Source organism: Octopus bimaculoides, chromosome 2, assembly GCF_001194135.2.
Source record: "Octopus bimaculoides isolate UCB-OBI-ISO-001 chromosome 2, ASM119413v2, whole genome shotgun sequence".
Lineage (NCBI taxonomy): Eukaryota > Metazoa > Mollusca > Cephalopoda > Octopoda > Octopodidae > Octopus > Octopus bimaculoides.
Window position 1 is genome coordinate 91883226 of NC_068982.1, and position 13817 is coordinate 91897042.

The 13817-nt window shown below is 37.1% G+C and overlaps 1 protein-coding gene across 4 annotated transcripts in view; it reads right to left on the minus strand.

Annotated features, from left to right (window-relative positions):
* Positions 1-524: 524 nt before the first annotated feature.
* LOC106873936 (neuroepithelial cell-transforming gene 1 protein) overlaps positions 525-13817 on the minus strand; it is a 93970-nt gene continuing 80677 nt past the window's right edge. For all 4 annotated transcript variants that reach the window (XM_052978437.1, XM_052978436.1, XM_052978438.1 and 1 more), the window contains 2 exons: positions 12709-12822; positions 525-701 (listed from right to left, as the gene is read on the minus strand). In XM_052978437.1, the coding sequence (XP_052834397.1) occupies positions 540-701; positions 12709-12822 (276 nt within the window). In that variant the 3' untranslated portion in view covers positions 525-539. The remainder of the gene's footprint in view (positions 702-12708; positions 12823-13817) is intronic.

Here is a 13817-nt window from a genome sequence, read left to right on the forward strand (position 1 = left end):
ATAACATGATTAGATCAAGCTCTTGTACCAAAACAAGTTCTTATCAGAAAAAAAATAGAGCATTTTGGTCTGCTCTATTAAGGTCATCAGACAGAAAATATTTGGGCATTATTAGCTGACATTATTCAAAATTAAAATCAAATAAATATTTAAAATAGTTTTTATACAAAATAACAGAACATCACTTAAATTATAAAATTTACACAAAAGTGAAAGCAAATATAAATAATATACTTAGATATAAACATAAATACAGTAATCCCTCAATTATCGCAGGTGTTACATTCCAAACCCTCCTACAGAAACAATTAAAATCTAAAAAAATATAAGTACCTATCGACCACAGAAACATGTGATATAGTGAGGGGTCCTGATATAAATTTCCATATATTAGCCAGAAAATCTGCGATGTACTGAGTGTGCAATAGGTGAACCATGATGTACTGAGTGCGCGATAGGTGGACCGCGATATACTGAGTGCATAATAGGTAAACTGCAATATGGCGAGGGATTATTGTAAAGTACTTTCAACCATTGCATTAGACAATTTCCGATTTATAAATATGCTTTATATAAATATTTATGTAAAAATATGAGATTACCTTAAAGAGATATGATTCTTTGTTCCAATCTTGAACTTCGAAGACTTCTTCATACACTGGATCCACAGTGATGACACATTTGTCCAAATAAAGAGGATCCTTTGGGTTAATTAAAAATAAAATGAGATTTAAACAACGTGAAGAGAAGAATCAAATTCAATGAAGAAGGAAAACAAAATAGATTTCTTAAATAGTCAAATAAAATCTAGTTAACTTATACAAACACACACACACTGTCTACCTGAGCCCTATTTATTTGATGACTGTGAATCTTTTGAATTTTTGTTGCTTCCCCTATAAACCAATGGTATAGCTAGAGTATGTTCTCTCTGGAGTAGACCTAGAGTTTGCCATCCAAAGGCTAACATAGACTGTACAGGCTTATACAGAAGACTTAAAAATACCACCCCATTAAAACATTGCTCCGGATGAACTGCACCTACGCACTTCCCTGCCATTAGACTACTGCAACAAGTTAGTACAAGCATGGTTGTGTCATTAAGAAGTTTGTTTCACAATCAGCTAGTTCCAGTTTCAATTCCAATGTGCAACACCTTATGCAAAAGTTTTCTCCTTAAGATTGACTCAAGCTTTGTGGGGGGGAATTAGGTGCAGGGAAAATGTACAGAAACCTATAGCTCCTTTTCTGTCACCAGTTTTAGTTGCCTAACACTAGCCATTAAGTAGACTAAGTTTTATGATGTTTTGGAGCTTATCTCAGTTTGCCTGGTGTGATTAAGTGATTGAATTAGCATTTTTCTCTCCATAGAGAATTCCCTGTCAGTTTCAGATTGTTGGAAGTGAAGAAAACACAGAGTCAAGCAACACAGAATTGAATAAGAATAAGAGTAAAATAAAACAAGGCTGGCTCATAGGCCCAAAGAAATTATGCCCCTTTTCATCCATGAGATGTTACACCACCACAATGACGCCAACGCCAATGCCAATGTCACTAATGCTGACAACAACACCACATTTCCCTGTTATGGCTATTTATATCCTTTCAGTAAGTGTCCATAGTGCACTTGGATGCAAATAGCCACAATGACAAAATATGCATAGGGAACAAATGGCATCAACTGTATTATGTATTTATCATGCTTTTTCCTACATTTGCTCTGCATACCACAACCAGCAATACAGCTGAGTACAATATTCCTGCCAATTACACTTTACTGGAAGTAGACTAGATGATGGTATTCTACATGGAGCTCAAAATTCACCATTAGTAGTTGTATGCCTAACTGTTCACACAGAAAATACTACGTATGTATGATGTACTAGCGTAGCTAGAGCATATGTCACCCCAGGTGGCCCTTCCATTTGCAGCCCCTAGACCCCACAAAAAACACATATCGCTTACAGCAGACCCAAAAGTGCTGCTCCATTAAAAGTGCCACCGGGGTGGACTGCCCCTACCACCCAGCTATGCTAGTGTATGTATGTAGTATATTACTCCATCTTTGGTTTGAGTACTATTTTTTTCTGCCTTGTTTTGCATTATTATAAGGGACAGAAGATTGACTTGTATTGAAACATGCATGTGAGGGGTGAATTAGCATAAATGGGTCTATTACCAATAAATCCATGATGGTTACTAAAATATTATTACAAAAGTATTAGTATAAATTTTCTTTATATTTGATCTATTCGATCATCAGCATCATCGTTTAACATCTACTCTTCCATAGTTACATGAGTCAAATGGAATTTGTTGAAGTAGGGTTGGTTTTTTTACAACCAGATGCCTTTCCTGTCACCAACCCTCACCTGTTTCCAAGCAAAGTTATATTTCCTCATGGCTGGACATTTTTCCAAGGAAGATTGGAAATGATGGACACCTCTGTATGAGTGACACACACATACACACGCACAACAACTTGGAAAATTTCCTAAACTTGGAAAATGGGTGCCTCATGAATTGTTCAAAAGCAACAGCAAATCCCAAGACATCTGCTCTTCTCTCCATTCTCGCGAATTCATTTCACCCTTTTTAGATAGACTTGTGACTGGCGACGAAAAATGGATCTTCTATCAAAATGTTAAACGTCGTAAACAGTAGCTTGGTAAAAGGGAAAAAACTCAACCACAACCGAGAAGGGAACTTCAGGGGGAAAAGGTTCTTCTCTCTATCTGGTGGGATTGCAAAGGAGTAATTCACTTTGAATTGTTACCACCTAATACAACAATCAATGCTCAAGTCTACTGTCAGCAATTAGAGCGTTTGAACCAAGCTTTGTGAATCGAAAAAGGAGTGATGTTTCATCAGGACAATGCACAACCCCACACTTCAAAGATCACATTACAGAAGATCGAAGAGCTTGATTGGGAAAAAATTCCTCATCCACCTTATTCTCCCGACCTTGCTCCTTCAGACTACCATTTGTTTCGTAGTTTACAGAGGAGTTTGAAACTGACATTTCAGAGTTCTTCACTTTGAAACCAAAAGTGTTTTACATTGATGGGATTAAAAAGCTTGTAAATAGATGGAAGGAAGTCATCGTTTATCAGAGAAAGTACATTGATTAAATTTCAATTAAATATAACATTTGATCACTTGTTTTCTTTCTTCAAAATTCGGACAGAATTTATGGGATGACCTGATATAAAGAGAAAATTTTGTATGTTGTTAAATCGTTGGTGTAACCATTATGTTCTTGTGATGTGATGAGCTAACTTTCTTTATTTGCATTAATTTGTGAATAAATCAGGGAATCATACTAAAATAAAAATACAAATAATGATATAAATTATATAACCAACAAAGGATAAAGATAGTGATCAGTACCTAATAATCAATAAATTTAAAATTGAAAGCAAAAAAACAAACAAAAAAAATTCAAAATACAAAATAGAAGATAATGAAAATGCAGTAAATTTTAAAGATTAAGTCTAAAGTCTAAATTGAAAAATAAAATATCAGATAATAAACACAGTGTGGAAGTATCAGAATAAAATAGCTAAAAAGCTGAGAACATAATGATAATTTCCAGGGGCAAATTCACAATCATTTGTGACCAATGGAAACAATTTGAGATTGTATGTTTTGCTAAGTCCAACACATTTAGTGACCTTCAGATTAAAACTGTGCCAAGGAGACATATAGAAACAGACACTAATATCAACACACACACACATATACATTTACTAGTGAAAACATATGCGGCTTCTCAGCACACACAATATATGTACACTATAAAAGACTATTTATGCACGTCATGTATAGCTTTGTTTATATACACAGTTCAGTACTTTAATAATATAAACAAACATGAAAAGTTGCTATAAACAGATAATTCAGCCATGGTAACTGGGTATATTTGTGTGAAGAAAATGGCATCACTAAAATTTAATCAAGTTTTCAAATATTTTATTTACCTACATTGTTTAAATTTACAACTATATATTAACTAAATTAATGAAACAACCTTCATTAAACATAACAGTTTTCTGTAATATAACATGCAAGATGATATAATGAAAGCAGTGCATAGTCTTTGAAGATGAAACAAGCAGAAGGAATTTAAATTACTGCATATAATTAATGTGTGTTATGACATAAGACTGTTACATGAGAAAAATGAAAGAGGCGGGGAGATCAACTCACTGAGATAAGTGACATAGATTTCTTGAGATAGCTGAGTGGCTTTCTCATCTGAGATTGAATTTGCCTGCTTTTTATAACTGTAAGCTATTCTTTTAGAACCTTTGGCAGGAAAGCTTGCATACTTCATTTGAAGATTGCCATTTTGACCACAGTAAGTCAGCCAGTACCAGCTGGTCAAGCTACATTCCCATAGAGATGTTGATACATTTTATGGTAACCCATTTCCTTTTATGGAGACACATTAGGTCATGGTTCTGAACTGGGAAAATCTAAGACCTATAGTTCAAAACAATAATTATAACAATATAAAATATGGAGACTTATTCATCCTCAAAATTTGTTTCCTTCTATTTTACAAGTTCATACAGCATATTCTTATAGTTATTACAACCTACATGTGTTTCCATTGCACAGAGTATGGGCAGGTGCACATGCAACCAGGCATAACTTTCTATGCAACTTTATTCAGGGTCTGTCCACCAGCTAGTTTTGAAATGAACTAAATATAGTTTGTTGGTTAGGATTCAAGGGAAGTGAGGGGAGGCTGTTTTGAATGTTAAATCTGATCAGCAAGAAGGAATGTCAGTTAACTTGCAAATTTGCAGAGGTAAGATGGAATCCTTATTTCACTTAGTTTTTTACAAACATGCCTGTGAAAATATAGTGTTTATTTTTGTGGCTTCAGAGTATTTGACTCGTATTTTTAGCAAAGCTGGTGTTTTTAATAACAGCACCCTTGTTATACATAATTCTTTTATATATATATATGTATTAATTTTACCTATATGGTCTTAGCTTGCAGCCACTAACATGTCTCATGAGTGTTAATATTCTTTATATATATATATATATATATATATATATATATACGATAGACTTCTTTCAGTTTCCATCTAGCAAATCCACTCACAAGGCTTTGGTCAGGCTACGGCTATAGTAGAAGACACTTGCCCAAGGTGCCACACAGTAGGACTGAACCCGGAACCATATGGTTGGGAAGCAAGCTTCTTACTACACAGCCACACCCGCACCATATATTTATATACTATTAAAAGTGGAGTTCAATCTTGTTTGCTTGCTTGCAATGTTACACAGCCAATCTGACGCGTAACAGGAGAAAACTTTGAAAGTAAAGTGTTCCTGAAATGTGAATATGAATGGAATAAAACAAGTTTCACGTAAATTGGGCCAGTAGTTATTAAGATATTCAGAGTTTTGGGGTATAAATACCCAAAACGGTGCATAATGGGAAAATACTCCGAAAATAACTTCACCCTGAAAGGGAAGAAACTCTAACCTTTCCATTAGACACATTATGATAGGCAAAATATTTTAAAGTGAAAATGACTTTAAAACATTAGGCTGAGATTACCTTCATGAGATAAACATTACATTGCCACCTGGAATTTCTGAGTCTGCTACAACACAATGATGAGTCCAACTCAATAAGAAAAGTCAGTAGTAAAAAATAAAAACCAACAGAAAAAAAAAATCAAGGAAGTAAGTTTAGTGAACCAATGAGCAATAAAGCAAAGGAGCAAGTGTGGTTTAGAGTTGAGGAGTAGAAAGAAAAGGAGAAAGAGAAGGAAAGAAAGAAGAAAAAAAGGAAAAGGACTGTTATCATTATAGAGACAGTATTGTGGTTATAAAAATCTATTCAAGAGACATGAAGACAGATCTTTGGCTGACTGTTAGAATGCTGTCATCTAAATTAATGGGTAAAGGGGTAGTAGAGGTAGGAGGACCAGAAGCTTGAGGTATTTCAGATTGCAAGACAGTGTGTCAGTGAAAATTATTATGTTGTAGGAGAGAAGTGCATTGCTTGTATGTTTCACTTGCAGTTAGTGACTCTGCAAAGAAAGAGTCTTGGAAGTCCCTCTATAAAAGGCTGCTAAATGTAGAGAATGCATGGGAGAAGTAGAATATGCCTAATGTGGCCCCAGCTGAGGGACCAGATATTCAAATTGATGGTTGCTTGGTAGATAAAGCAATTAAGGATATGAAGAGAGGGAAAGCCCCTGGCCCATCAAGAATCACCACTGAGAAGCTTAAAATATCTGGTAGAATGGAATAAGGCTTGGTCACCGTATAGTTAATGACCCCCCCCCCTTCACGTCCCCCCCAAAACCCTCACTAATTCTGAATTGTAGCTTTAACATTTGCCTTTATTTTGTAATTTTTTTGTTACAGCAAGACTCAGTTTAAGAACCACATGGTAGTAAAAAGGTTAAGAACCACTGCTTTAGTATATATTCTCAAATACTACAGTAGCTGTGTTAAATTAGATTAAATTAGATTAAAGAATTAATTTATATTCTTATAAAGGGAAGAGAAAAGATGTCTTATTATGATAGATAAAAAGGTATCATAGGGATACCATGCTGTGAACACTGAAACCTGATAGGATACCTACATATCTTCTGTTTCCATAGACATAATGGTAACACAAATCCTTTTTTTATCAGCTTCAATATGACATTTTTCTTCCACTAGTAAATAAAATAGCATGCTATGCTGCATTGAAACATTTACAGAATTGATTTGCTTGAGGTTAATCTGAAAACAGCAAATGAAGAGTCACCAGAAACATTTGCAGCATACAGATCTTCGCATGTGATTTGTCTAATGTGATTATTGAAGTATAAGTAAAGTGAAAGGTTACCTTTCGGTAAGTAAATTAACTTCCCAGTGTTGAAGTATGTATTGCGATTTAATATATTTTGTAGATTTGACAAAGTACTATTCATAAGAAGTATATAAATAACAGTTACGCATGATGCGATAGAAGTAATGTGACTCATAACTGATAATAAAAGAAATAATATTATTATAAATTTGCTTAATCATTCATTGAGCAGCGTGACACTGTGTCTGTGGATTAAAACTATTCTCTGCAAAGAAATGGATACTATTTTTGATATTTATACATTGCAACTGTGTCGTCTACAAATATACCAACCATAAACATGTGTAAGTGTACAATATATAATGCAATAAAAATTTATACACCAAAACCCAAGTAGCATAGTGGGCAGAGACAACAATAACAACAGGATTTCTTACTTAGTACGCAGGATAAACTAATTCTCTAATCTATTTTAACACTGTTGTTATGATGGTTTATATATCATCATCATCATCATCATCATCATCGTTTAACGTCCGCTTTCCATGCTAGCAAGGGTTGAGCGATTTGACTGAGGACTGGCGAACCAGATGGCTGCACCAGGCTCCAATTTGATCTGGCAGAGTTTCTACAGCTGGATGCCCTTCCTAACGCCAACCACTCTGAGAGTGTGGTGGGTGCTTTTAAGTTCCACCAGCACGAGGGCAAGTCAGGCGGTACTGGCAATGGCTGCGCTCAAGTGGTATTTTTTACGTGCCACCTGCACAGGAGCCAGTACAGCGGCACTGGCAACAACCTCGCTCGCATGTTTTTTCCCGTGCCAGTAAGGCGACGCTAGTAACGATCATGTTCGAATGGTGCTTTTTATGTGCCACCGGTATGGAAGCCAGTCAGCTACTCTGGCAGCGATTATGCTCGAATGATGCTCTTAGCGCTACACTGGCACGCGTGCCAGTCATCAAATTTGTGAATTTGATTTGATTTCAATTTCACTTGCTTCAACAGGTCTTCGCAAGCAGAGTTTAGTGTCCAATGAAGGAAAGGTATGCATAAGTGGTCTGGTTACGCCCTTGGCATAGGCCACGGGTTATGGTCTCACTTGGCTTGCCGAGTCTTTTCACGCACTGCATATTTCCAAAGGTCTCGGTTACTAGTCATTGCTCGGTGCGACCTAATGTTCAAAGGTCGTGCTTCACCACCTCATCCCAGGTCTTCCTGGGTCTTACCTCTTCCACAGGTTCCCTCAACTGCTAGGGTATGACACTTTTTTCCCACAGCTGTCCTCGTTCATTTCCAAAAGATGACCATACCAGCACAGTCGTCTCTCTTGCACACCACATCTAATGCTTCTTAGGTTCAACTTTTCTCTCAAGGCACTTACACTGTTGTGTATGCACACTGACATTATACATCCAGCGGAGCATACTGGCTTCATTCCTTGCAAGCTTATGCATATCCTCAGCAGTCATGGCCCATGCTTTACTGCCATGTAGCATGGCTGTTCGTACACATGCGTCATACAGTCTACCTTTTACTCTGAGCGAGAGGCCCTTTGTCACCAGCAGAGGTCAGAGCTCTCTGAACTTTGCCCAGGCTATTATTATTCTAGCAGCTACACTTTCAGCGCACCCTCCCCCACTACTAACTTGGTCACCTAGATAACGGAAGCTATCAACTACTTCTAGTTTTTCTCCCTGGAATGTGGCAAAGGTTGTTTTCTGCACATTTTCAGTGTTTATTGCTCCTGAGCATCTGCTACATACAAAAACTATCTTGCTAGTTAGCCTTCCTTTGATATTGCTGCACCTCTTATGTGTCCATAGCTTCTTTGCCTTTCCTACAGATCGAGCAGGGCCATCTACCTGAAGGGGTTTGTGGTTTGTCTGCCTTCCTACTTATTAGGACTTTGGTTTTAGCTAGGTTGACTCTAAGGCCCTTCGATTCTAATCTTTGTTTCCACACTTGAAACTTCTTCTCTAGTTCTGATAGTGACTCAGCAATTAGAGCAAGGTCGTCAACATAGAGGAGCTCTCAGGGGCAACGTGTCTTGAATTCTTCTGTTATTGCCTGGAGGACTATGATAAATAGGAGGGGGCTGACGACTGAACCTTCGTGGACCCTTACCTCTACCCGGAATTCTTCACTGTACTCATTGCCAACCCTCAACTTACTGACAGCGTCCCTGTACATGGCTTGCACAGCTCTCACTAACCATTCATCTATCCCTAGTTTCCTCATTGACCACCAGATAAGGGAGTGGGGGACCCTGTCAAAGGCTTTCTCCATGTCAACAAAAGCCAGGTACAGAGGTTTATCTTTGGCTGGGTATTTCTCCTGTGGCTGTCTTACCAGAAATATAGCATCAGTGGTGCTTTTCCCTGGCACAAACCCAAACTGCATCTCATCTAAACTGACTCTCTCCCTAATTAGTTGGACTATGACACTCTCTGTGACCTTCATTACCTGATCCAACAACTTTATGCCTCTGTAATTATTTGTGTCTAAAGCGTCACCTTTATCTTTGTAGCAGTTGACTATAGTGCTGCTACACCAGTCATTGGGCATGACTCCTTCGTGTATCACCTGGTTAACTATACAGGTGACTAGGCTACAGCCGACACTACCAGATATTTTGAGCATCTTTGCAGTGATTCCTGATGGGCTGGGGGCTTTCCTGTCTTCATACTCTTAATTGCTTTATCCACCATGGTACTGTCAATTTGGATAGCTAGTCCCTCTGTTGGGTTGACATTCTGCAGACTCTCTTTCTCCCATTCATTCTCTTTATTGAGCAACCCTTCATAGTGACGTGTCCAAACCTCTCTCTTTGCAGCCACGTTTAGTGCAAGTGAACCATCATCCACGTGGACACATTTCTCTCCTATGACATCACGATTCTCTCTCACACACTGTCTTGCAGCACGAAATACTTCAAGTCTTTGGTCCTCACGGTGCAGAACATTGGCAAATCTGGCTAAATAAACCTGTCTCCTAGCTTCCCTTCTGGCAATTCCCTGCTACCACCGTTCTTTCAGTATATGTTCAGTATTTGGAGTCAGGACATGTGCAGATTTGTATGCTTTATTTTATGCATGTAGTTCATGCATATAGTTGCATGTCTAGACATGCACATATATACTTAAATGATAAACTTCTGGAAAGTTTTACAGATTTTATAGTTCCTGTGATGGCTTGGGTCTGTAGCTTTCATATCAGCTTTCTTCCTTCTGGTTTTGAGAAGCCTAATCTTTCAATATTGGTACTTAGGCAATGTGTTGCATATCCCAGTGCCCCAATATGTGTATGCATGTGTGCATGCGTGTATGTATGTATGTATGTATGTGTGTGCATGTGCATGCATGCATGTAAGTATGCATGTATGTATGCATGTATGTGTGTGTGTGTGTGTATGTATGTATGTATGCATGCATAAAATTATGAGTGTTAGTTGGCAGCAGTTTCCATATATAAGTTTAGTGAAGGGTGAGAGAGTCAGAGTGATGAGGATAATGTGGCCTGCACTGGTGATTTGAAGGTTATGTATTTATATGTGGTGGTAAATAGGGCAGTATTCATATGCTAGTTACATAATTATATGTATACTGGCACTCTATTAGTTATGAAAGCGAAGTTGATTCAATCAATGGAACAGCCTGCTCATGAAATTAATGTGCATGTGGCTGAGCACTCTACAGAAACGTGTACCCTTAACATAGTTCTCAGGGAGATTCAGCATGACACAGAATGTGACAAAGCCTGGCCCTTTGAAATATACTCATTTTTGTCAGCTAAGTGGACTGGAGCAATGTGAAATAAAGTCTCTTGCTCAAGGAGACAACATATTGCCAGGAATTGAACTCATGACCTTACACTCATGAGCCAAGCACCCTAAGCACTAAGCCATGTGCCTTCACAGTTAGTTATTTTATCCTGGGAAACTCATGAGTGAAAATATTTCCAGTTTTTAGGTCATTTTTGATAGTAGTAAGATTTAGATAATAAGTATGGGCACAGAAATGGCAGTCTGATTAAGAAGTGCACATCATAACAAAGTGATCTCAGGTTCAATTCCACTTCAAAACACCTCAGACAAGTATCTTCTGCTATAGTCCAAAGTCAACTAAAGCTTTGTGAATAGACTTGGTCAGTGGAAACTAAAAGAAGCTATTGTACGTGTGTGTTTGTGTCTCCTTGTCAAGACATTGAGCTCTAAATGTAAACAAATATCTCTGTCAGACAAGCAATGGCATTTATTTGCAATTTTCCATGAGAAATATCCAACCATTATGCTATGCATGTTCTACAGACAAGTGGATATATTTCCTTGCTTGGAAACAGATAAAGGTTGATGACAGGAAGAGCATCCAGCCATACAAAATCTTTCACCACCACCACCATCATCATCATCATCATCATCCTTTAACGTCCACTTTCCATGCTTGCATGGGTCAGAGAGTTTGACTGGAACTGGAACTGATATGACATGGTTTTTACAGCTGGATGCCCTTCCTAATGTCAACCACTTCAAGAGAGTAAAGGGTACTTTTTACGTTCCACTGGCACAGGTGCCATTTACATGCCACTGTTAAAATGGTAAAGATGATGGTGGTGGTGGTGGTGTTGGTGCTTCATGTTAGCCAGTCATGCTCACTTATGAGTAACAGCTATGTTTAGTACACCCGTATTCATCAATGCTTCAATAAATTTTTTAAATAGCCATGAATTTGAAGGTATTTTGTAAAAGAATGGAACTTTTTTTTTCTTATTAAGCATCAATGTAAGTAAACAAAAGGTTCTTACATAGAATATAAGAAATGCTGGAAAACAAGAGATTTTGTGTAGCAGAACTAGAAGCCATTTCATGTAGTTTCAGAATGTCAAAGAGTGAAAGATTGAAGAAAAATTTGTTGGAGGAAATTCAGCTGCTACACTGTGCAACAGTTCAGGCAGCTTAAACCTGTGTTGTTGCTACTGCTGCTATTGCAGCTGTTACTGTTGTTGTTTCTGTTATCATGATTACTGTGTTGCTATTATTGTTGCTCATGTTTTGTCGTTGTTGCTTTTGTTGTTTTTTACCTCCACCAAGGAAGGAGGTTATGTTTTCATTGGCGTTGGTTTGTCTATCTGTCCGTCTGTGTGCAAAATAACTCAAAAAGTTGTGAACGGTGTTTGATAGAATTTGTTTTGTTGTTGTCATTGCCATTGCTTTCATTTTCACTTTGCTATCATCATTGCTGTTTCTGTTGTTGTTTAACTTCCCTTTTTTATTAAATCAACTTCTTTTGCAGACAATGTGTATCTAGAACTGCATCATCTAACATTGATTTCAAATTTTGGCACCAGACCAGCAATTTTGGGGGAGGGGGTAAGTCGATTACATTGACTGGTCCTTATTTTATCAATCCTGAAAGGATGAAAGACAAAGTCAACCTCAGCAGCACTTGAACTCAGAATATAAAGACAGACAAACTGCCGCCAAGCATTTTGCCCAGCATGCTAATGATTCTGGCAGCTTGCCACCTTCAGGCATTATCAAATAATATTTTATTTTTGTGTGATATTTTTTAATGGCAGAATAGATTATGAGGAAAGTTTGGTCCTTATTTCTAGCTGATCAAGTGTCACATGAATGCTGTTTTATTTTTCCTCGAGATACCTGCTGCTTATGAGTGGGAGTGGTGGTGGGGTGTCATGATATATGTGATGGTAAAGGCAATAGTGATAGCAAGGGTGAAAATGGTAGTAGTGTGATAGAGTGATGATAATAATGGTAACTATGTGATTGTTGTTGTTGTTGTTGTTGTTGTGGTGGTGGTGGTGGTGAAAACATATACATGTAAACAAAAGCTCATATCTAAAAAAAACTTTCTTACTCTGACAGCTTGATATCGCCCTCCTTTGCCTCGGAGCAGTACCAGGGCTGCCTGCCTTACTATGGATTGCTGGGTAAACAGTAATTTCTTGGTAATTGTACTCTCTTGTTGAGGCTATAAGAGAAGAAACACAGAATGAATTTATAATAGTAAAACAAAAAGTAGAAATTTATGACAGGAATGTAACTACACACATGCTGTTGGTAATTTCTTTTCCTTCTTTGGACATTTCCCTTTCTCCTTTCTGATGAAAAGCTATGCTTGAAACGTCTAACTCTCTCTTTTTAGCACCAAGCTAATACATTTCTTGTGCATGTCCTCTAGTTGTCTGTTAAATTTTTTCCTTTATTTGAATTGATTGTTTATTTAAATTGACTATATATGCGCAACACTATTTGTGTGGCAAATTTCTACAGCCGGATGCCCTTCCTGCCGCCAACCCCCACCTGTTGCCAAGCGAGGTAGTTAGATATATATATATATACACACACATGCATGTATTTCTGTATATATATGAATATGTGTGAGTATGTATGTACACACACATATATATATGTATATCTATATAAGGAAATAATTTTAATTTCAAATACAGGATAATGCTAATAATATAGCATCAATAGGATAAACTACCCATACTTTGCAGAAAAATCTGTCAGCGACCAGCCATGAGACTCAAACTCACATCCCTGTGATTACGTGTCAAGTGCTTTACCATTAAGCTAAACTGCCCAGCAACAAATTCTTCTGCAATTTTAGGATATATTAATCTAACTTTATAAGATGCTATCGTATGTTAAATTGAACTTATGTTGAAACTCAACAAATAAAGTTTGCTTTAGAAGTGTTGAGATGTATTGAAAGATACAGATAAAGAAATAATTTTATTCTCAAACAAGTCTCATGACTGGCTACCAACAGATTTTTCTGCAAAATAAGGGGAAGTTTATTCTGTTCATGCTATATTATTAGCATTATCCTGCATTTGAGAATAAAATTATTTCCTTATCTGTATCTTTCAATACATCTCAACACTTCTAAAGCAAACTTTGTTTGTTGACTTTCAATGTAAGTTGAATTTAATATATATATATATATATATATATATA